The 24,674-nt window shown below is 38.9% G+C and overlaps 1 protein-coding gene and 1 long non-coding RNA gene across 3 annotated transcripts in view; one reads left to right on the forward strand and one right to left on the reverse strand.

The window, feature by feature from the left end:
- cog1 (component of oligomeric golgi complex 1) overlaps positions 1–21,241 on the forward strand; it is a 30,242-nt gene extending 9,001 nt beyond the window's left edge. Inside the window, exons 6-15 of one of the 2 annotated variants that reach the window (XM_033044293.1) lie at positions 2,034–2,244; positions 3,338–4,135; positions 4,761–4,907; positions 8,131–8,292; positions 11,343–11,470; positions 11,571–11,679; positions 12,430–12,539; positions 15,145–15,223; positions 15,807–15,862; positions 20,456–21,241. In XM_033044293.1, the coding sequence (XP_032900184.1) occupies positions 2,034–2,244; positions 3,338–4,135; positions 4,761–4,907; positions 8,131–8,292; positions 11,343–11,470; positions 11,571–11,679; positions 12,430–12,539; positions 15,145–15,223; positions 15,807–15,848 (1,786 nt within the window). In that variant the 3' untranslated portion in view covers positions 15,849–15,862; positions 20,456–21,241. The remainder of the gene's footprint in view (positions 1–2,033; positions 2,245–3,337; positions 4,136–4,760; positions 4,908–8,130; positions 8,293–11,342; positions 11,471–11,570; positions 11,680–12,429; positions 12,540–15,144; positions 15,224–15,806; positions 15,863–20,455) is intronic. The other variant, XM_033044292.1, reaches the window with a different exon arrangement.
- On the reverse strand, positions 19,417–24,464 carry LOC116987947. The gene is made up of 3 exons (XR_004415831.1): positions 24,453–24,464; positions 21,033–21,038; positions 19,417–19,529 (listed from the first exon to the last, which is right to left on the reverse strand). It is a non-coding gene; the product is annotated as an uncharacterized LOC116987947 (long non-coding RNA).
- Between the last annotated feature and the right edge of the window lie 210 nt (positions 24,465–24,674).

Raw genomic sequence — 24,674 nt, forward strand, 5'->3', positions numbered from 1 at the left:
CAGAGAATAATGCAAACAAGGAGGGAAAGTCCACCTATTAATGAGAGAGAACACAATGGCAGTAGTTTCTTATGGGAAGTATTTCAAAATGGAAGAGGGTGGTCACTTTGCTGAGTTTGTACTATAGCCACCACCCACAGTAGTCCACAGTAATTAGAGAAATAGATGTAAGTAAATTGCAGAAAGGTGAATAAAATTAGGGTTATGATGGTAGGGATTTACGGAATTTTAACTTTCAGGGATTGCCTTAGTGCTGGAGCTTGGATGGAGTGGAGTTTGTTAAGTGCATTCACGAAAGTTTGGGGACAGTGGCCATAATTCTGTATGTTTCAAGATTGTTATGAAAGAGATCAGGTTGGTCCTCAAATTAATTCTTGAATTAGGGGAGAATGTTAATTTCATTAACACAGGAGAAGCCCTTGTGAAAGAACATTTTGCGGTAAACTGCTGTAGCTGATGGAAATCTTTTGGAAAAAGCCAGCATGTCTTTATAATGGTCAAAGCAAAAGATGGCAACATTATGGGATGTTAGTTGACAAAGGATATTGAAGATTTATTTGGGGAAGAAATACAAAAGGTGAAACGTGGTAGGTACAGGCGACTGGGATCAAGGGAGTCTTCTGAGGAGTATAGAGCAGGAAGAGAGAATATGGGAAATATACAAGGGCAAAAACAAAACTTTGTCAAGTAGGATTAACAATCAAGACATTCTATGAGTATATCAAGAGCAAGGGAGTAACAAGGGAAAGAATGGGTCCCTTTAAGGACCAAATAGATAATATATATGTGGAACCAGGTGATGTCGTTGAAACCCCAAATGAATACTTTTCATCTACTCACCAAAAAAGAGGGACTTGAAGGTAGTGAGTTCAGGGAGGGCTACTTGAATAATCAGTAGCAGGTTAATTTTAAGAAGCAGGAGTTTTTAGATTTTTGGATAAATCTCCATGGTCCATTGAGATCAATCTCGGGTTACTATGGAAAGCAAGGGAGAAAGTTGGGGTAGTGATAGCGATTATAGTATCTTGTTACCCACAGTTGAGGTGTCAGAAAACTGGAAGACAGCGAATACTGCTTGTTTATTTAGGTAAAGACTAGGGGTAAACCAAGTATTAACAGGCCAACGAGTCTTATTTCACTGATAGAGAAGTCATTGGAGAATATCTTAAAGGATAAGATTTATGTTAATTTGGAAAGGCAAGGGCTGATCAGAATTACACAGCATGGCTCTGCAGGGCAAATCTACCCCACTATTGCCTCATTGGTTGCCTCGGAAAAAATAACATCATTGTAAGTTATACAATTGCGGCATTTGGAACTGTCTATTTCACTCGTGATGTAGAAGGGGGCTATTTTGTCTTGTCTTTAGCTTACAGTACAGCTCCATTCTCCATTAATTTTGATCTGTCCTCCCCACATTGTCATTTAACTCCCCCGGGTTCTACCACTCACTGCACACAGTGGCTAAATAACCTACCAACCCACATGTCTTTTCTGAAGCATCTAAAGATGGCACATATCAATGAGAAAATATGCAAACTCCACAAAGACACCACTGGAGGTCAGCATTTAAAGAGATGGCAGCTCTTGTAGCTGTACCAACCACAGTGAATGGGTAGCTTGTGACGTGGAAATGTACACAAAAATAAACTCTTACTTCTTTTTACATTGTTACTATCTTATCTTATAACAACATATATGCTTTCTATAAGACCTATATAGCATCTATACTTTTAATTAGTTGTAAATCAGCACTGCAAACGTGGATTTTTAAAAATATGTGTTTGTTTTTGATCAACACTTTTCCTCAAAGACCACTCGCAGTCAGACTATTTGTATTATGATAGTCAAACTAAAATGGAATGGTGAATATTGGTATAGTCATATTTCAGATATTGACTTTTTTTTGGCAAAAATGTGTTTGTGGGGAAGTAGGATAGGGAAATTAAGCATAGGCTTTGTGGGAATTTGTAATAAGATAAAGATTCACAAAATGATGTGATTTGATTCTAAAAACTTTCACTTTTATTTAGGTGTAAGGATGACATAAAAATGGGAATTGGGAATCTGCTGATCTACGTGAAAACTATGAAGGGTCTTGCTGCAATCCGAGATGCAGTATGGGAACTCCTCACGAGTGAATCAATATATCAGAACTGGAAAACTGTTTGTTGCCGACTCTTGGAGAAGCCTTTCTCTTTCTGGGAAGATTTTCTTCAGCAACTCTTCCTTGACAGATTACAGGTAGAATATTATCCATGTTTGGCCTAACAAACTTTGATACATTAGCATTCAAACTGAATGACAATCCTGGCAAATAATTCCTATTAAAAAAAAAAAAATCAGTATACCATGTCTTTTTCATTACTCAAACCACGAATGTATTATCTTTAAAAATGTTTGCATGTCTTTATCTGACCTACAAAAGGAATAAACTCCACCCATTGTGGGATCTTGAGCAACTGAATGGCTCTCACTTGTTCAAGCTGGGAGAGCTGGGAGAACTAATGTTTAGTTTGTAATTGCTAGTGTTTGAAAAGTCAAATCAAGAATTTTGTTTTATTTCCCTTTTTTATTACTAAATTCCAGCAAATATGGTATGTCATTAAAAAATACCTGGTACCTGCTTCATCGGATAAAAGTCTGCAAATATTCTGAAGTAGTGGAACAAATTATCACAAACATGGGCTGCCATCTTTTGCCTGGGCAAATGTCTCCATTATCCTGGTGACATATTTGACATCAAGCTGAGCTTTCTATTCCATATTCCATCGTCTTAATTTCAGCATGGACTGGCTGCTTCTTTTCAGACCATTTGAGCTTAAAACCCTCTCTGACTTCTGGACAGGCAGTTTCAATGTATTTCCATCTGGCCTTCTATCTTTCTACAAGACTCATACCATTCATTTCTCTGACTATTCAATTTAAAAATAGTCTTTGTGTTTTTGCAGTGCCCACGGCCTTGCTTCTGCCTGTCGCTGTAACCTTCTCCCTTGCTGTAACTTTACTCCACTCCTGCTTCCATTATTGTCCTGTCTCACAATGAGGGCTCTTGTCTCTTCTTCCCAGCTCCCCAAGTTTTTTTTATAATTCATGTGTTTTGGCTTCTGCGTGATGTTTATTTGATCCTCTTTCCCTTACAAAGAGGGATGTTTACTTTGTTAGGAGTCCTTGTATTAATCTAGATTATTGTTGCCACTGAAACCAAAATCAAAGTAATTTTGATGTTTCTCTTATTTAACAGTTTAAAATGTGAATATCAAGGAAACGCTGTATTTGAGAATTGGATAAAATGGTTCGATAGGACGCATTATGTGAATGCCTTTCTTTTCTCCAGGCACTGACAAAAGAAGGTGTGGAATCCATCTCAAGCAGTTCCAAACAGCTCTTGATTTCAGCTCTACAGGAGCTTCAGACCAAGAACACCAGAGCTACTACGATTAAACCTGTTGAGTTTGAATACAATGTTGCTGCATACCTTTGGTCAGAGAGCAATAATGATCTTTTACCAGACACTGCCTGGGTCAGTGTTAATAATCGTAGTCACTTTGTAAAGAGTGGACTTTCTATGAAGGCTCAAGCTCTTACACTTTGTGTTCAAAGTTTTTGTTCGGCACTTGATTCCAAATTAAAAGTTAAACTAGATGATTTAATAATGTATCTTCCTCCAGCTGCTACTGCTGTAAAGGACAATGTAAATATCTACTCATCTTCGCAACTACAGAATTCTGCATTTGATAGGTACGCTGATAACGCTAAGGTGGAAGCCATGCTGCAGACACAGTGCCTTTCCTGTGTACACTACATTCTGAACTGCGTGAGAGCAGAGCTTAAAATGGCAGAAGGGAGATTGCAAAACTGTACTTACTCTCCCACTGATTGTAATCTCAACGCCGTCCTTTTTATGGCCAGATTATGTCAGTCAATAGGAGAACTCTGCCCTCATCTCAAACAATGCATTTTGGGCAAGTCAAATGGTAACGATCTTGTATGTGAGCTCCGTCCTGTTAAGAGGTTGGGCAAAGAGAAACTGCAAGAAGTGAAGCCAGCACAGGCTAAATGGCAGGAAATAAAGGATCAGCTGTTGCAACAGAGCACGAGTGCTTATGGAATTTGGAACGCTGCCATATCAAAGGTCAGTCTACTTTTACCTGATATTTGTTTTTTTTAAAGTGAATTTTACAGTGCTGAGGCTGAAGAGAATTAAAATTTGCAAGGCAAATTCTGTGGATTTGAGTTTTCTTACTTGTGCTTAAAAAGCATAATCTAAGTTAGGAAAGATTTCCACAAATTTGATCAATTGCAGGACACTTCTATCCACTTTTGTAAAGCATTTCTGCAAATTACCGCTATTTGTAAATAGTTGCTACTGTGACGGCTCTCCTGCAGTTATGCCTGCCTTGTCTACTTCTCAGCCACAATTTTTTGAAGATTATTCTGCAATTTAGCTTTGATATTCCTAAAATACAGGTATCATTTAAACTTTGGGAAATTTCATTTTGTGTTTTATGGTTCATTAGAATTGTTAGATGTAGAATTTGAAAAATGAAATGTCTGCTATGCAACCTCTTTCCCCCTGAAACATGTTCCTTTCAATCTAGTGCTTCACCCAAGTTCAGTTAGAATATTTGATACTTTTTTGTTGTAACTTTGGATGTTTGCTAGATTAAAAACACTCTTGTAAATAAGTTCTTGTCGTTTTATGCCAATACTAGTCATTTTATGTTTCTACTTTTTCATTGATTATTTTTCTTTTTAAGGCTCTAGTTTCCCATTTCACCAAAACATTGCACTCTTGTACAACTGGAGCCATTTTATCCACAGCCACGAGCTGGGATGAAATTGAAATTCAAGAGGAAACAGAGGCTGGGAATAGTGTGACCTCCAAAATTCGTCTTCCAGTGCAGGTTAGAATGGCTGTTTGTTCTTCACATTCAAATAATTTGCTTTCTACCATTTAAAACAAAACTTGTATAACCAATCACTGATATCACCATTAATATCTTATTGGTAGTTAAGATCCCTATTTGTTTTGTAGTACTCAAATATTTAGATGTTGTTTATTTGTCCCTTTCTATTTCCCTGGACTACCAGCACCATTTTCTGCTCCTTCCCATGCATCTTGCATAATTGTAGGGATGTTTTCTGTTATGAATGATATTCAGCGTATTAAATTGAATGCGCCGGAGATGACGGTAGCCTTGTTCTTATTGCAGGTTTTCCTGAAGCTCAACATTATTTGTTTTAAAGTTGTTTTTCCCTATTTGTGGACAAGTCATTTCAAATAAGCAGTCCAAAAAACTACAAGTCCTAATTTGGGTCAGGGTTTTGGTGCTGTGGACATTATTTTGCATCTGTTACATTACTAAATATATTTTTATTTAACATCCTTGTTCAATTCTATATCACTGTACGTTAATTGGTACATGTGACAATAAAAGATCTTTGAAACCTTTGAATTAAAATCTGATTGTATCTAAGCCCTGGTTAAGAACACTTCAAGATTTCCACAATCTATTTGCAATTAATGTTACGTAAGTAGCTGCAACAAAACTCCGATCTAAGGTTATTTAGAAGCAGGGGATAAGTAGTTCAGTCTGCAAAACAAGATCTGGCCTTTGCATTAGGTTCTCTCCCCCATTTGTGAGCCAGGTTTGCAGGTCACAGCAGCGCAACGGTAGAGTTGCTGACTTAGTGCCACTGACCCGGCTTCAATCGTGACTATGGGTGCTGTCTGTGCGGAGTTTGTACGTTCTCCCTATGACCTGGTGTGTTTTCTCCGGGTGCTCTGGTTTCCTCCCATACTCCGTGCAGGTTTATAGGTTGATTGGCCTCTGTAAATTTACCCTAGTGTTGTAGCATAGAACTAGTGTATGGGTGAACACTGGTCTGTGCTGGCTCGGTTGGCCGATGGGCTTGTTTCTATGCTGTATCTCTAAAACAACATTAAGAGTTATTGTGGATCTCCAAGTCATAAGTACTGGGTTATCGTGACTTCTATTGAGTACTAACTAGATTTGCTCTACTGTTATTTTTGAATAACTTGTACTACTTACCTCCTTCCCAAGAAAGTAGTTATTAAGCTACCATAGAATCATAGGCTATAGAATGACTCAATCAAACACATTTAAAGACAATTTAGCAGGACTTTGCTGTGCAAATAAATTATATATAATTAATATTGTAAAAATAAAATGATAACGTATTGACATTATTTAAAGCCATTTTTGGCCCAGAATCCAAGATGCATCTAAAGGTGGCATAGGGTGTGGACCATTCAATTCTTGATAAGCAGATCATTATTTGTCTGTTCTCAATGTATTATCTGTTTGGGGACAAATGGTCAACAAATAAACTTCAGTCCATGGCCTTCAAAAGAGGTGTTATTTATAGTGAAATATAACTGTTACTTGACTGCTGCCAGAACTTGTTGGGTTATTTCTGAGGTAGTAAAAGTAGTGCTCATGGTAACTTGAAACCACAGATGTCTGTAATCTAATCTATCACCACCGTAGATGTGGAAAAGTCTTAAATCCTGACTCCACATAACAGTGTACTGCAATGTACACGAGTAATTACTCCCATTAGTGAATACCGTACTTCCAACCCCCGGCCCCTGTTGGATTTATTTCAGTGGATATTTATTCGTAGAAGTTTGTATGTTTATACTGATTTCCTCTTCCAGTTATTCCTCTGTTCTACCTGCATAGATTTGATTTGCAAGAACGCTAAATTTGTATAGTGACAAATGCACCCAGTAATACATTTTGACTGCATATTTATCTGAGCCTTTGGAGATATCACGACATATCATCAATTTCATTTTTACTATTCATTTAGAATTCTCGCGGTAACGCGAGATAATTCTACATGAATAGTAAAAATGAAATTGTTGATATTTAGCTAATAAAATCTCTCAAGATTTTTGTCTCCACTTATTTGTTAAGTTAAAATGCTGTTAATTCCTAGTGAGAGGAAAATATTCCTTAACAAGAGCAACAGAATGAGTGTCTAAATGGAACCCAATTATAATTTAAAGTCAGATTCTGGATTTTATCCCCCTTTGCCCTTAATTATTAATTACTACAAATTGCAACCGACAAGTTTTGGCTCATTAATTGACCCCAGTCTTGTGAATCAGCCTTGTGCTTAGTTTCAGCATTGCCTTCAGTCCTTGAATCAACTTTCTTGTGAACTAGAACTGGCAAGCTGCAGTCTAACTGGCACACAGTGTATTTTGTTATTTCCTCCTCCAACTTAATATTGCTGCTCTTTCAGTTGAACTCTCGATGTTATCCAGTTTAAAAATCATTTATTGACAACTTTGTATGTTCTCTTTATTTGTCCTTGTGTGTATCATTTTGCACTACTTAAAATTATCGCTGATAAATTTTAAATGTTGTCAACATTTTTGAGCTGCTACCTCTGATTCCTCTGCCTTGCATTGTTTGCAACAACTCACAAATCTGAGAGTGCAGATTAATGTGATTCATTTGTCAGGGTGGCAAGTTACTTTGGTATGATAGATATGCAAGAATTGTGCCGTCCTCTCCATGCTTTGCTTCCAAAAAATCAAATTGTAGGTAGAATCAAGAAATATATTACAGAAGATATGCACACATTTTGACCAGTTTAATAAATGCAGGGAATTTGACCGAAGCACCGAAAGAGCTGAATAGAAATGACAATTATTTAAGTGCCGAATGTTCGCCTCTGGTTTGCTCTGTCTCCTATTATTATCCACCTCAACGATTTCTCTTACCTGCTCTTTGAATTACAGCAGCTGTCCTCCCACTTTATATAATCTCCTTGTTGAAATACAAAGCGAGTTGGAAAGTCACAGTGAGTTTGTGACAGTTATATTTGATGAATCATTTTTCCAGTGGTGGTGTTTCATCTTTTATATTTTATTCTTTAATTCGCAATATTGGAAGTTAGAAATAAATTATTTATTTTTATTTTGCACTAGTTTCTATGGAAGTCAATGATGTTAAAGTTCATATGGCCATTTGCAGTTTTGATACTAAATCTCTTACACTGTTGCTTGTCTTCCATAAATTTGTTTTTAAGAGTAATTAAATTACCCCAGCATTTAATTTGTGTACGCCTTTGTTTCTTTCCCCTCTGTAGCCTTCTTGGAATGTTCAGTCACTTCTCTTTCATTTATGCCAAGAAATAAATCGGGTTGGAGGTCATGCTCTTCCTAAGGTCACGCTTCAGGAGTTGCTGAAAGCTTGTTCGAATGAGGTGCTTTCTGGTTATGAAACTCTATGTTCCATGACCACGGATAAGGTATGGATGATTTTTTAAAAATCTTAGTTTGTACTAGACCAAGTGCAGACCCGTTGGGTCTGTTCCACCAATGTGTGGTTGTGGGGGGGGGGGGGGGGGGGGAAGGCGGCATGCAGCGTCACACACACTAACTATCTCCCCCCTCCCCCCCCGCACTCACGCTAATTACCCCCCTTGATATTATATTAATATTATTAATTTACTCCTTTTACTCCATAACCACCCTATCTACTGACGCATAGCCCCCAACTTGCAGTCACATCTAGAGAGGGGGGGGGGCGAGGGTAGAGAGTAAGGGCTGCGAGAAGGGGCAGAGCAGAGAGAGGGTGAGAGTGAGGGGGAGGGGGGGGGGAGGAAGAGGGAGGGTGGGGGGAAGGGGGTAGGGGTGTGTGGAGGGGAGGGAGGTTTAGGGGAGGGACGGTGGGGGAGGGGAGGAGGGGAGAAAAAGGGGAGAGAGAGAGAAGGGTGGGGGGGAGGAGAGGGGGGGAGGGGAGAAGAGTGAGAGGAGAGGGGGGAGGGGAGAGGAGTGAGGGGGAGAGAGGGGTGAGAGGAGGAGGGGAGGAGGAGGGAGGAGGAGAGGGGGGAGAGAGGTGAGGGGGGGAGGAGAGGGGGGAGAGAGAGAGAGAAAGGGAGAGAGACAGGGTTGGAGAGAGAGAGAAAGAAAGAGGGATAGGGAGAGAGAGAGAGAGAATGCCTTTTTACTCAACCAAAACCCCCCAAACAACCATTTGCAGGCAGTGCTTTTTTCCTCAAACTAACCATAACCATATTTTCATTTTCAAACCAAATTAAGGGTACTTACTCACAGCTGTGTAGACATTTGTTCAGTCATTCAGAGCTCAGACCTCCATGTTGCAGACTGATTGGGGCACACCACTTCCTGGTTTTATAGTCCCTCCCCCCTGCCGCCAGCGGGGGAAGCTGAGAGAATGGGGAATTTTGTAAAATCATTAATATCTCTGTCATTTTTCATCGACGGGAAAAATCCTCGGCACACATACGGCGGAGGGGGGCTCTGAGCAAGGTGGCCCAAAATGACGGGCGTAGTTGGCGGCGTTCTCTCGGAAATCGCAGCACAGAATGCCAAAACCGGTCAAGAACAGACTTTTAGTAATATAGATTGCTCTGGACAATATCATGACTCAGCAAGGTGGTGCAGCAATAGAGTTGTTGCCTTACAGTGCCAGAGACCTGGATCAATCCTGATTGTACAGAGTTTTTGCTTTCACTCGATGACCTGCATGGGTTTCCTCTGGGAGCTCTGGTTTCCTCCCACACTCCAAAGACATACAGGTGTGTAGGTTAATTGGCTTGGTATATTTGTAAATTGTCTCTAGTGTGTGCAGGATAGCGTTAGTGTGCGGTAATTGCTGGTGGGCGTGGCTCGGTGGACTAAAGGGCATTTTTCCACGCTGTATCTCTAAACTAAACTCAATAATAATGAAAGAGAGGATTTAATGAAAACTTTGAATCACATAAAGTTTAATTGACTGGGTAATAATTGTGAAAATACTAAAGATATCAAGGACTATTTAATTTGAACATTATGAGCGTAATTATTTTACTGCAACTTATTGTTGCTCGCAAAGTTCAACCTACTGCTAGTCATTTAAACTTGGCCACAATAACAGGCATATCAACATTTACCCTTTCCCAATGTGCCACCTTGTAATACCTTGTGTGTCTGGTTAGTTGATATCTAATCCAATAGGTACTGACAGGACACTGATATGCCTCCATACAAAGAAATTTAGAAATATAGATGTCAGTACAGTTCTTTGCTAACATGATCTCCGTATGAAGGGTTTGTGTGTCTAGTATGTATTGTCCTTTTCCAAGGATCATAAAATTGTTCTTTGGGTTGCCTCAACTCATGCACAAGAAGTTACATTTTTGCTGTGCCTGTAAACTCAAAAGTGCAAGACTGATTATTTTAGTTGATTTTGTGCTGATGTGACATGTGCTTCCTGGACATCAGCATGCTCAGAATTCTTGTTTTATCATAATAAAGTCAAAACACTGTAGAAACTTTTTTTGGGAGTTGAAAATTGATTTTCTGCCATAAATCCAGTAAAGAATTGAAAAAGTAGGGGCATTTCCAAGACTATTTTATTCATATATTCACTGCTCAATGTTTAATGACTTTGCAACATAAAGTAATGACAGTGTTGACACATTTGGTCTTCATATTTAAAGACATGAAAACATTGTAGAGAAAGTTCACAAGACTGATGCCTGAAGTGAAGGGGTTGATATATGAAGAAAGCTTGAGTGGGTTGGGACTATAAATTGTGCAATTTAGAAGAGTAAACAGTAATTAAATGTCAGAAAAGGACACAAAGTGCTGGAGTAACTCAGCAGGTCAGGCAGCATCCCTGGAGAATTAATACTTTGATAAAGAAATTCCAGAAGAAAATAGGTAAGCAAGTCAATATTTTAGGAGTCTTCTGCATACACACTTGTTTCAGTAAATTGCTTTGAAACCCAGCGTCTTTTTCTACATCAAAGAGTAAATATAAAATATTTTTACAGCCCTTGAATAATCTCTCTTTGTTTGATTTGATCAAGGATATTCAGAAATTGCTAGTTCCTCCTTGCATTGACAAATCTTGCTTACCTTGGCAAAGCTTTCCGTACTGTTTTGAATTGCAATCTTATCCTGAAGCATTTAAAGATGTTGTTGTATGTGCTGATGATTACTATGTTTTTATTTATTTTATTCCTCCGTTTATGTTCTATTTTTTTAGATCTACAGCTTTTAAATTTTTTTGCCAATTCACATGAATTGATAGGGAAACCAGTTTGCGATATCACTTCTTTAGTAGAATAAAATCTCCCTTGGTGGTCCTTCAGTTTGTGTATTTTTCTACGGTAAATTGCCGAACCCTTGTTATTTCCAACAGCAGTGTGATTAGAGAGCTTTATTTAAGATCCAAAGTATTTAAGCTCCAAAGTGATTTTTTAATATCAAAAAGTACTTTAATAAAATGTTATTGAACTAACTATGAAGTATATTTGCTAACTGGTACTTCTGCCACTTGGCTTTTCAGGCTGATTCTGCGTTCCCTTTAACTCAGAACAGAGCTTTGCAGCTGCTTTTTGATCTGAGGTACCTTGTTTCAATTTTAACAGTCAGAATCGATGAGGTGAAAAGCAGCAGGAATCAGCAGGAACCAAGGTAAGAAACGTTTTTGAAAAAGCCTGTATATTTTATGCAAGAGCTTTTATTGAAGAAGCATCTTGGGAGATTGATTTTCACTCTGCTTTTACTAAATTAGGGTTCAAAACGTGGTGGATACTTTGGAAAGTTACATTGATCCATTTGATTTGGATGTTTTTACTCCACATCTTAACAACAATCTGAGCAAGCTCTCTCAAAGGACTTCAGTAAGTAGAACAATGCAATCCGATATCTAATGTTTTGTATTTTTCTGGTTCACTCCTCGGTTGGATCCAGTGGCAGGGAAGGGTGCAGAGTCCTCGGCCCAGGAGTTTGGAGATGGGTTTGATTAGCATTGCGGTTATGAACGCAGAACTATAGTCAATGTAAATAAGAGTTTGATTGTAGGTGTCCTTCTATCCAGATGTTGCAGGAATGAGTGTAGGGCCATGGAGATGGTGTCTGCCATGGATCTGTTGCAACGATGCGTGAATTGCAGGGGATCAAGGCTCTCTGGAAGGCTGCAGTTGATGTGTGCCATAACCATCCTCTTGAAACATAGTGAAATAAGACATCTGGAGCACAGCTTCCAGCTGCTTTGTCAACTCCAGCTCATTATATCATCCCCATTCTGTCAAAAGTATGTTCCCTATCCTTTGATGCCTAAAATTTTCAAATAAATATCTCATTCCAAAAAATGTGCTTAAAGACCTGTTTTCCTATCACTGAAAATCGAAACTTGCAACTGTATCAAATCGTTGTAATGTAAAACCTGCCAAATCGAGGAAGGGCTGCAGTGAACATATTGAAAACATTTTGAATCTGTAATCAGTATTTATAAAGAAAACAAGACATCTGCAGTGCACAAGGTAAAGGCATTGTTGAGTTCAAACTGCTTCTTTCCCTCGTTCCCCGCTTGGTCGTGACCCTGGCAATGAAATGTTGTATTGATGTGAAAAATCGCTTTTGTTCTTCAGGTGCTTTTTGGATTATTAACTGGCACAGAGAAACAATACACCAGCAGAAGTACAATATTTAACTCTCAAGAACCTCATAACATCTTGCCATTGGCTTCCAGTCAGATCCGGTAAACAAATCCTTATTGCATTTGTGTGGCGAGCTTAGTAGGGTTTAACTGTTGTAAATTAGTGTGTCTGTCATCCAACAATGTTGTTAGATACGACCAAACTATTTCTATCAACTCTATCTCATGTATTGGTTACAACAAGTCTCGTTTCTTCCTTGAACCATGGAAGTTGAACTACATCACTTGAATATCATACAAGCTTTCTTGTCACTTTTTGTTCAGATTAGAGTTCCACCTTTCCCATGCATCTTAGTTAAGTTGATCTGGCAAGTTGGCAACGGCAAAATACCAGAGAGACAGGAATTCAGAAATAACACCCACAATGGTAGAAATACACTAAATGATCTGGCATCGGACATGTGATGGACTGAAATGTGCTTTCAATGGCTGAAAGTGGGCTTTAAGGCTTACTTTCCCATTGATGAAGCTCTAACTTCTTGCAACTCTTTTAAATCTTTTACATGTAAAACCAGCTGAAGCAGTTCAGGGTTGAAATGAACTTGCAGAAACTAAAAGTAGTGGTGGTGTTGCTAACGATGATAGTCCTGAGTTAGTGAAAAATACTGATCACCTGCCTAGCTGAGCAGAGCAATGACAGGTGGAATTTAATCCTGGAAATGTGAGATGCTACTTTCTGGGAGGTCTATTATGGGCAGGGTGTGAATGATGGGGCCCATGAGCTACTGATGAAATAGGTGGATCTTGGTGTACAAGTCCATAGAACCGTAAAGGTTGCGGCACAGGTGTGAAAGAATGCTTAAAATATAAGAGCATTGTCAAAGTGCAACTTTAAAGAATCCTTGGTTAGCCTACAGATGCAGTATTGCATGTATTTGCATTTGCCGTATGAAGGAAGTATATGAATGGGTGGTGAGAATGCATTGGTGCACTAAGATGCTTCCTGGGAAGGAACGTTTGTTATTGGCAAAGATCAGATAGGCTGGATTTGATTTGCTTGGCGGGGAAAGCTGAGAGAGAGAGAGAGAGAGAGAGAGAGAGAAATAAAAATTACAAGGGTGTGGATAATGAGAAACCTTTCCCTATAGCAGAGATCTCTAAAGCCAGACGGCACCGATTTAATGGAGCAATTAGAGAGGAATCTGAGATTTATTTTTTCCACACAGAGAGGTGGTTTCAGTCAAGCTGGTACTCTCACAACATTTAAGAATTATCTGGATGAGCACGAAGTGGCAAGACATAGAAGGTCTAGCATAGACAAGGTGAGCCTCCGTTCCTGTTTCTGTGCTGTGTGGCCAGGTAATTAACTATATAATGATGAAAATGTAGCTTGCACATGTTGGCAAACTTGCATCTACCTTGGGTTTTGTTGTAATTGAGGTATCCCCGCAGTTCAGTGGGGCCTAGAAGTTCTCCACAATAAATCAGAATATCAGGGTACCTAGTTGAGAAATCCAGGGACGCAGGTTACTAGAGCATGCCAGGTCTTGAGATGATGGATGACTGGACTTTTTCTGTACTCAGTGCAGAGTGAAAAAAGGTGTTCCAAGTCAATAACCTTTCATGAAGATAGCACATATGTTGCAGAGTTGTTCTTTTGTGCTTAAAGAAAGAGCAGAACTCACATTAAGGTGAAAGGTTCATGTTGCTGTAACTTTGTTTTGGATTGAGTAAAATTGCAAATTATTCAATAGCATATTGACTGTATTTTTGGCAATAAATCATCTAAATCTAGGTTTTACAAGCATGTTTGTTTTTGGTATGAAGATTTATCCTCTGTTTGCCAGCTTGCAAACTGGCACAAGTATAAATGATGAAATAATTGTAGCTGGTGCAAAGAAGCAAAATCTGCTTTTCGTTTTAGACACAATTGGTAGCTTATTAATTTGACTAAGTGGCATTTTAATATCCCCAAAGAGTAATTTGTTCATTCTTCTTACCCATGATCGTTTGATACTTAGTTGAATGGATGGGGCAGGTTTGGAGGGATATGGACCAAACACAGGCAGGTAGGACCAGTGTAGCTGGGACATAGAAACATAGGAAGTTGGTGCAGGAGTAAGTCATTCGGCCCTTCGAGCCAGCACCGCCATTCAATATGATCATGGCTGATCATTCGGAATCAGTACCCTGTTCCTGCTTTTTCCCCATATCCCATGATTCCGTTAACCCTAAGAGCTATATCTAACTCTCTTGAATACATGTTGACCGGTGTGGCAAGTTGGGCCTGTTTCCACGCTGTATCACTCTATGACTAACTCAAGTCAAGTCCAGAGAGTTTATTGTCATGTGTCCCAGATAGGACAATGAAATTCTTGCTTTGCTGCAGCATAACAGAATATTGTAAGCATAAATACAGAACAGTTCAGATCAATATACACATAAATAAACAAACAGATAAAGTGCAATAGCTGTTACAGTTCAGAGTCTGTTTGTTGGCAAGTTTAATAGCCTGATGGCTGTGGGGAAGTGGCTGTTCCTGAACCTGGATGTAACAGATTTCAGGCTCCTGTACCTTCTACCCGATGGTAGCGGAGAGATGAGTGCGTGGCCACGATGATGTGGGTCCTTGATGATGTTGGCTGCCTTTTTGAGGCAGCGACTGTGAACTGTACAAGTCAATAATATTATGAATCTCTGATTCCAGATTTGGTTTACTGCCACTTAGCATGACACGTTCCCGAAAGCCTAAGTCAACTACCCGAGCAAGTGAAGTTAAGAAACAGGTCGGTGCAGACTTTATTTTATGTGTTTACTTTGATGTATGGATGTGTTTTGATCTTAAGCTCTTGTACCACAAAAGCAAAACATCTAAATCTAGTTTTTACAAGCATGTTTATTTACCTGAAGAAACCTTTTAACTTTTTTTAATTTTAATTTATTGGCATTTCATCATCAAAATTGGTTTAAAGTGGTCTCTCTTAATCAGTTACACTGTGCACAACACCACAGAACTGATAGATAAAATCTATCTATAATGTTATTTTGCAAGGCGCACAGCTCCGTAAGGTTATTGCTAATTATTGAGTATTCATTTTTTGAAAAAGGTAAAGATCTTTTCAATAGATAACACACTAAATCAGCAGAGCAAGGGCATCGTCTTATTGAAATCAGCCATCAGCTATTCGCGTCATTCCCTCATTCATGTGAGCACGACTTTGGATTATTTTGACCATGTGGCAATGTTAAATTGGGCCTGGTGTGTTTTAGTTTCTTTAGCACGGTGCTACATAAAATGCACCATTTAGTAAAACCATTTTTTTTAAATTTGCAATGTGTATGCAATTTAACTGGTTTCTGTAAATTTAGTTTCAGCTGAAGCATTGGCCTGCCACAGCTGCAACCTTTTGATGACGCTTCACTGGGTATTTATAGTCATGTGTGTAGCGTGTTTAGCTTTGCATTACGCTTGGGTAATCATATACAATAAACAGCATTATGATTGGGTAACCACCAATACCAGTGTATTTGTAATGAGCAAGTGTGCATTCGTGTGAAGTCAGTCAAGCTGACTTAATGCAAGTTCTTCCAAAAGCATTTGGATACGATACGATAGACCTTTATTTATCCCAGGAGGGAAATTGATCTGCCAAAAGTCATAAAGCACAAAATACATGAAACATGAAATCAAAGAGATGAGTGGAAAGGATTGGGGATGTGCAAAGAGTGGGGAGTGGGTGGGGGGAGGGGAGTCAGTCTACCCCACGACAGAAGGGGGAGGAGTTATACAGTTTGATAGCCACAGGGGAAAAAGGATCACCTGTGTGAAGGAACCAGCCTAATTCAGAATTAGGCATGCATGATTGAAAGGAATTACCTTTTCTCTGTTCCAATGAATAATGAGTTTCATATCAGCTCTGAAATTAAATGTATCACGATTTTTAACAGGCTGACATTAAATTTTCAACTGACTCTACATTTTGAAAGAACAAACTGCTTAAGTCTTAGGACCCCATTCTATTTGTGCAATATGAACCTTAAATTGCTAAAATATAAAGATGTGCTTATAGTTATTAAAAGAAGAATAGGCTTCCCTGTCTTAGTTCATAAGTTATACAAGCATAATTAGGCCATTTGGCACATAAAGTCTACTCCGCCATTCAATCACGGCTGATCTATCTTTCCCTCTTAACTCCATTCTCTTGCCTTCTCCCCATAACCCCTAGCACCCATAATAATCAAGCATATGTCAATCTCCGCCTTAAAAATATCTATTGACTTGGCCTCCACAGCCTTCTCTGCTTTGTTTTTATTTGTGGCATATTCTCTTCCGGCTAATCTATTTGCTTACTTTAAAATATTTTTTGTCATTTTTTTTTCTCCCCTTGGTCTAATCAATATAATTGTGTGTAGGCACAAATTGCTGGAGTATCTCAATGGGACAGGCAGTATCTCTGGGGAGCAGGAATGGGTCTCGACCCGAAATGTCATCCATTCCTTCTCTCCAGAGATGCTATGTGTCCCACTGAGTTACTCCAGCATTTTGGGTCTACGGTTTAAACCAGCACCTGCAATTCCTTCCTGCACAATATATTTTTGGAGTTTGGTGACAATACCGAGGAAAAGGAAAGATGATTTCCACAATTTCCTGCCAGGTTTTTTTTATAGATCTTGGTATCATTGCAAATTTTGTGATTAACTGAATAAGCATCAAAGTTACAGGAGATTTTGCAAAATATTTGAGCTATCCTTCACTCCATAGATGCTGCCTCACTGACTGAGTTTCTCCAGCTTTTTTGTCTACCTAAGCTATTATGTCTACATTTGTGATTTGGTTGTCTGCATGTTTAGTTTTATGAAAAGAGTTGCACCATGGATTCAAAAATTCAATTTATTATTATCTTAGTTGAGGTTTTTGCTACTGAACAGAGGATGGTCCATATCTGGAATGAGCTGCCAAAGGAAGCTATAGAAGCAAATGCAATTACAACTTTTAAAAGTAATTTGAATAGATATATGGTAGGAAGATTGGTATTGTCCAATACGGGGAATTAGAACTAGCTCAATACGCCAACATGATAAGCATGGACAAGATGGGCTGAAGGGCCTGTTTCCATGCTGTATTCGTAACGGACACTTTACAGCAGGGGCTCCCAACATTTTTCGTCCCGTTTATCCCTGGCAACTTTAATAGCACATAACAATGTTATTTCACTTATTTATGAACAACTAATGATGAACAGATACCGGTATACCAGAACCAAACACAGTCAATCAATGAGAAAAAATATGTACAAATCTAGAATCAACAAATGTATCCCCTGGGTAGGCAAAATTTACCGGAGCTTGGAAATCCTTGCTTTACAGTTTAACAGTACGCACATAAAGGCTATTGTAACTTTTGACATTTTATATAAGAATTGTTATTTTCTGGGGTAAATTTGAGTTATTTAATGGAGGCACTAATGCTCTACCAAAATTCAAATGCACTGGTTATTGTTATCTGATATTTTAAAATAATTATTTATTTCTGTTGCCCAGAACTACTTTTTGTTATGATTTGAGTGTTCTGCTTTACTGCACAGCCGTTACGCACTTTAGTTGAAACTGTAAAGAACCACCAGGATGCGGCAGGGGTGGCTTATAGTAATGGGCTGGTTGCTTGCAGTTTTGCAAAAGTAATGGTGGAGTTAGGCAGGGGTGGTGTCAGTGTGACTTTTTGATGGCAACATAGCAAATTTAATAGTTGGCTGTGGTTGAATGTGCGTATTCCTTCAATGACTGGGTTTTTTTTTTAATGCATCTTGCAAAGTACTCGTACCTTTTATCTGCCATCATACACAGAAATAATTACATTTCATGAATAAATATAAAGTGCTGAGAGCCATGAGGCAAAGTTAAATGCAGAACCACAAAACTAGATCATCTTTGAATCAGCTCAAAATTGTTAACTAAATTGGTACATAGTTGCGAGTCTTTATGGTACTCGCTATATGCCATGTATGAATTATTTGTGGATAAAATCAATTGATGTAATTAATACCACAAAAATTATTCTTGTACTTTTGTTTGTAAATGTGAGGAGTTGCTGCCTTGTGTTCATAATGCAGCTTTTTTCAATATCCCTCTGTGCATGTGAGGTGTGTACTTCAATGAAATGTTGAATGGCTGGCAGAGTAATTTCTAATTGATGCAATGAAAGTCTGTGTTGACATTGTGTCGGCTGTGTTCAATTACTGTGATGAAAGATATTCAACAATACCAGTGTTGGAGGATATTATTGGACAAACTCTGAGGTAAATTCAGATCTTTTGGTTCTGTAGAATGAGAATGATCAGCTTTGGTAGAAATTACTAATCTACATCACAGCAATGGTCTGCAAGAAAAAAATACAGGGGGTAAGATTATACTGGATCAAGTCCCTTAGACACCTATACCACTCACAATCCCCACATGCTTGGGTCAGATTCTGTACCCTGGAGTCCAGCAGCAAGTTCTGAATGGCAATTGGACTGAACTCTGTAAAGCACAAAGGCCCATCCTTGAAACACGGTGACAAATGTTTGCAATAGGAGGAGAACTGACTGAACGTTATGGCCTTCCACCACAGTGAAGGATATTGATTCCACAGTGGTGGATGTTCATGTTGCACTCTATTGTGTATTGTGCTCTTTTTGATTGTGCATGTGGCAATGAATGTGAACTTGAACTTGAATAGGCAGAGCTTAGAAGTGATTTGTGTTTGTAAGGCGCTTTATTAGTTGAGATGTGCTACTAAGGATCAGGCCCATCTTTTCAATTTTATAATAGCTGAATCTTTTTAAAAAAAATCACAATAAAAGGATAAAGAGGTAAATAATTAAAACAATAACTTTATGGGGTAAGAATTCTCATTGAAATTGGAAGGGTTTGGGATTTAGTGCCATATCTCTTGAGTCTCGAGGTCCAAGTGGCATTTTTTCCACATTCAAGTGAAAGTTCTCTGCAAATCTGGTCCCTGCACCAGGGTAATGTAGCTTGACATGGTCATTCTGAACTTCCAGATGGGAAATCACATATTGGCACTCCAGCACTTAATGGCCATTCAAACTCCTGACACTTTCAATCTGATTTGCGGGCAAAATTTGCCAAGAGCTGGCCCAGCATTCTGTAAATGTGAAACACTGGAAAGCAATGACAAAATTACTGAACAACTTCACATGTGGTTCCTTTGTATCATTGTATTCAGTTGCCATCCTGCTGTTTAAAGTGTAACGTATCAAAGCATGTGAATGCATTGTCAGGAAGACTGCATGTGCCACTGTTTTACTTTGATTTGCTGTGAAGGAGGTGGTGTGGTGGCAGTAACTGCATTTACTGTGAACCATTGAATAAAAAGAGCTGTGCTCCAGATATTAACCATCTTGTTTATTACCTTCAGCCGATGGAAACTTCAATTGGAGCCAAAAGGGTTTCATATCTCAGTTACTCAGTCAGGTGAACAGCTGTGACTGGCCAGAAATACTTTGTAGCCTTTAATGTATGCCGAGTAATAGCCTTCACTGTTTTAGTTGTAATTATTAGTAGGATATGTAACAAACATATTTATTTACCTTATGCAATCTCTATCCCAAAAATGACTACATTAGGTTTAAGTTTTTTTTTAATAAGCAAGTAATGGCGACATTGTATCTTTAATCCTCAAGCAGTTGTGCATAACGTATTGTGCTCATAATGATCCTTCTGAACTCCAAAGAGAATTCTCGCTGAACAATTCTAGCAGTTTATAGACCTGCTCCTCCGTACAAATCTTTATACAGAGAGCAAGGCGAAGGGTGAGAACCTAACCGAGCTTGCCGACTTGACCAAGAATCAAAAAGTGATCACACAACTACAATCAGCTATTTGTTGCAGCATGCGCTGTTGGATTAGCCGTGACTAATGAAGGACGTTGCTTGCTCTCTCCCTAGCGTACCTTTAGTCATGCATGTTGAATCTATGCAGGAGGTAGTGCTCAAAGCATTTTTTTTCTGTTGTAGATGCTTCCCATGTTGACCGCGGAAGACGAAAGTATGAAGCCGGGCGCCTTATTTCATCAGCTGGCTGCTTTTCAAGATGATGAGACATCGTCATCCTCAGCATCATCGCTCTTTAAATTGGGTTGGCTATCGAGTATGACCAAGTGATAATGGCAGCTTTGATAATAACTGATACAAACTTTGATGTAGATATAAATTAATAAATACAAAAAAAATCAACTGCCATTGACTGAAAAAGTGTATCGATGTCTATAACGTACAATTCTGAATTGGTGGCCAGGATTAATTGCAGGATTTTCAATTGTATCTGTTGGCATTATTAAAATACAAATTTTCTATAAAAAGATATCCGCATCATGGAGACTTGAGTACGTCAACTTGGATCCTCAATGCAGATCAATAATCCCTAATGATGCTGAATTAAATAACAAGCTGGTAATGTGAGCTTGTCTCCAGGGTGCAGAGGCAACATTGTAATGAGTGGATTCTTCAGCTGTTCATTTGTGTGGCCATTCTCTGTCAGTGAATAGTTTTGGCTGTACACATCTTTCAAATCACAACTTTGTTTCATTTGCACCATGATCTGATCCTATTTTGATTCTTTATATTATCAACATTTTCATTGCTACTCGGTTAAAGGAGGATGCAACCAGAATAGAGCTTGCAAAAGATTTCCATCATCTTCCATGCAGCACAACTGTAACATGGATTTGTGTTCTATATATGTTGAGATTAAAATTTAAAATATATTAAGCCTTCAATATTAGTTAAATACATTTTTTCCCTCTAAAAAACAACCGGTTTGCTCTTAGCTAATCTCATATGTTCATGGGAATAGATGATTGGATTTTTGCCATATTGCTATTTTCTACATCTCAAACTGCGGAACATCCTGGACCGCTCACCCCCTCCATGACACACAGGTCAACCTGAGGAGTATCTTCAGCAACAGACTGCTTCCACCAAGATGCAGTACAGAACGCCACAGGAGATCCTACTTCCCTGTGGCTGTCAAGCTGTTCAACTCCTCCCCCTTCTGTAGTGATGGAAAACTGAGACCCCTTCCCCAACCCAATATTTGCACCTCCCCAAGCCTTTCCACATTGCTTTAATTTCAGTTTTCATGTATCTTGTGTTTTTATGACTGTTGGCAGATCAATTTCCCTCCTGGGATAAATAAAGTTCTATTGTATCGTAGAAGCAACACTGCAGAGCAATCCTACGAAAATGAAGACAAAAGAGACAGCAGATGCTGTTGGTGGGTCAAACAGCGTCTGCAGAGGGACAGGGACAGTTGAGTTAATGCACTGCATCAAGAGAAGAGTTCCTTCGACAGTTTGTTTTTGCCTCACTATAGTGGAGCTGTGTGATTATTGCAATTAGCTACCGTAGCTGATGTTTAATATGTTAAATCCTTAGTATGCATATTGTTTGGCATTTTGTTACATTCAACACTGACTTAAAATGGTGTTAGTCATGTCTCCATAGTAATACGAGACATTGCATGTTCAAGGTACATTCCTATTGAGGAACTACAATAGAACTGCACTTAAATGTTTCGCCAAGAGACATTCAATCATAGGAAACCAAATCTCTGATTGTAACATTATAGTTTGTCCTGTTGTATTTGAGCAATCTTTTTGCTAATGTAAATTTTGACAAATGACACAGAGATTTTGCATTAAGTGTAGCTTAATGTAAGGTTGGGGATAAATTATTGTTAAGTGCACACTGGTAAATGTGTAGTCACAGCAGGGACCCATGTGTTCGAAAACTGTTGATTTGGTGGTAGAATTAAATATTATTAAAGGAAGATTATTAAGGTAAAAAAATGTGTAGCATTAAATCCAAACATACAAGTGATTCGCACTTCTTTGCACAGCTCCATGGAACAATGGAAATTTGTGTCTGAATTCTGTCTGGAAATATTATAGTTTCCCCTGTCAAGTGAATAGGTGCATACCTGACTAGAACTACTTTGAGAGCTGAAAAGGCTTTTGTTGGTTGTCATTGGCGATGAAAGGATAAAACTGCTGACTGAAGTACTCCTGTTTGCTGTGTTCGCTGATATGGTGAGGATTGCTGATAATATAATGCAGTTGAAACTTAACACTTTCTGGTTCCAGTGTTACCATAAAGTTCCTCTGCTATGCTTCCCGTATTGTTAAATCTTTAACTTTGGTTGTACTTTGAAACATTGGAAGGAGTAAAAATTGTGGATAAATAGTGGCAATATTTTGTTGTGGTGCATGCTCAAATGATAAGTTTGAAGTTGGCCTGAAATGCGAGTGCATTTTAAATGGATAAATGCTGGTCTTCTTCTCTCGTGTCGATCTTCCATGTTTCAAATGTTGAAATCGCTGTCATCGTCCGTCCTGAAAAAGACGCAAGCTTCCGGCGACAATCAGTGGGAGCCATCGCTTGTTGCAATAGATGATGGTGATAGCAGAATTAGCTCAGGATGCTTCCAGTTTCCAGCTCTGTGATGTGGACGCCTGCCATGGGGCCGATAGATGCTGGTCACTCAATTACTTTGTAAACTGAACAAATAGTGTTAGAGTAACCCGCTGTGTCTTTTTCTATAAACAAGCATCTGCAGTTCTTTGTTTTTACTGTATAAACTTCATTCTTTATATAGTTCTTATTGTAACCCTGATTTTATAAATAACTATAACAAAACATCTTGGACGTAGCACATTTTGGACAGTCAGAAGCATAAAACAAACTGCAACAGTGGGACGAGTGAACAATCAGTTATTGACTGTCACGTGTGCCTTTGGAGCTACTTCAGATGATTTGTTTCTCATTGTTCCACTGGAGAATATCGTGACATCTATAAAAGGATGCAAGACAGTGTTACAGCACATTGAAGGAAAAGTACAGCTGGTAACATTTTGAAAAATGATTTCTTGGTAGCTGATTTCCTCTAACAGTCGTGTGTATGGAAAAGGATAGCATGTTGGTGGTACTGCTGCTGGTGGCTGCAAAGAGACAAGACATGACTGCTGGAGACATCTCTTTCATTGAGGTGGCCGTGATAGAGATTTGTAGTGCAAGGTGCCACCAGACTCATCGTGATTTCACATGCGAAAGAGGAGCTACTGTGCTTAATCCCACCATTCCAGCTTGTGGTCTTATGGTGTTTAGGATTTTATGCATGTAGATTGGAGTATGTGCCTGCAATGTGACAAGACCTTTTTCCTTTGGCAGACATTCCATATCCCCAGTACATCTTGGTGGGAAAAAAATCCCTTTAAGAGACATGAATGAGGAATGTATGGTTAACCTATGGTCACAGGCATTTGATTCTTAATAATGATTTGGACTCGAGTTTGTGTCTTACCTGCCTTAAAGTTTATTTTTATTTACTGTGACTAATTCAGATCAATTATATGTGTTTCGTTTCAGAGTTTTTAATGCTTACCGCCTTCTTGTACGTTACTTTTGCCCAATTTTTTGTGAAGATTTTGTGCTTGGGTGTCCTTTCAGGTGCTTTCTTGCCAACAGACCTGACATGTATTAATTATCCTTGTAATCTTGTTATCCTGATCCTCCTTAATCACGTGATATGCTTTCGTGGTGAGTTACTCCCTCTATGGGTTCTGTTTGGATGCACTCATCGGACTCTTAAACCTGCCCCTTTTCTGCCATTCCCTACCTAAATGTCATGCTGCTTGTTCTAAGCAGGCTCATTTTGTTGATAAATCTTGCCACCAAAGGCTTCTGATCACCTGTTTTCACTTCTGAGATTCAATTCATGTTCTTGATCGTGCATCAAACTGAAAGCTGCTGAAAAAGTAAAAGAGTTAATGTCTCAGCTTGAGGATCCCAAAACTGCGAAGCCCATTCAGCTGAAGGGCGGGTGGGGGAAGCAAGATGTCCATGATCGGGTAAATGCAGTGATACAGGAATAAGCTACAAACAAGGTTAACTGGTAAATGGGTGCAGTTGGAGAGTGCAAACTTTGACAAAAGACTCTAAACAAAATAATATAGACAAGACTCCTGACGTAGCATTTCAGCCTCAAACATTGACAGTTCCTATCCCTCCACAGATGCTGCTCAACCCACAGAGTCCCTGCAGCAGATTGTTTGCTTGATAATGGTGGTGGCAATGGCTGCGGTAGAGTTGCTGTCTTACAGCACCAGAGCCCCAGGCTCTATCCTTACTACGAGTGCTGTCTGTACAAAGTTTGTACATTCTCCCTGTGACTGCGTGG

Source organism: Amblyraja radiata, chromosome 26 (genome assembly GCF_010909765.2).
Source record: "Amblyraja radiata isolate CabotCenter1 chromosome 26, sAmbRad1.1.pri, whole genome shotgun sequence".
NCBI lineage: Eukaryota > Metazoa > Chordata > Chondrichthyes > Rajiformes > Rajidae > Amblyraja > Amblyraja radiata.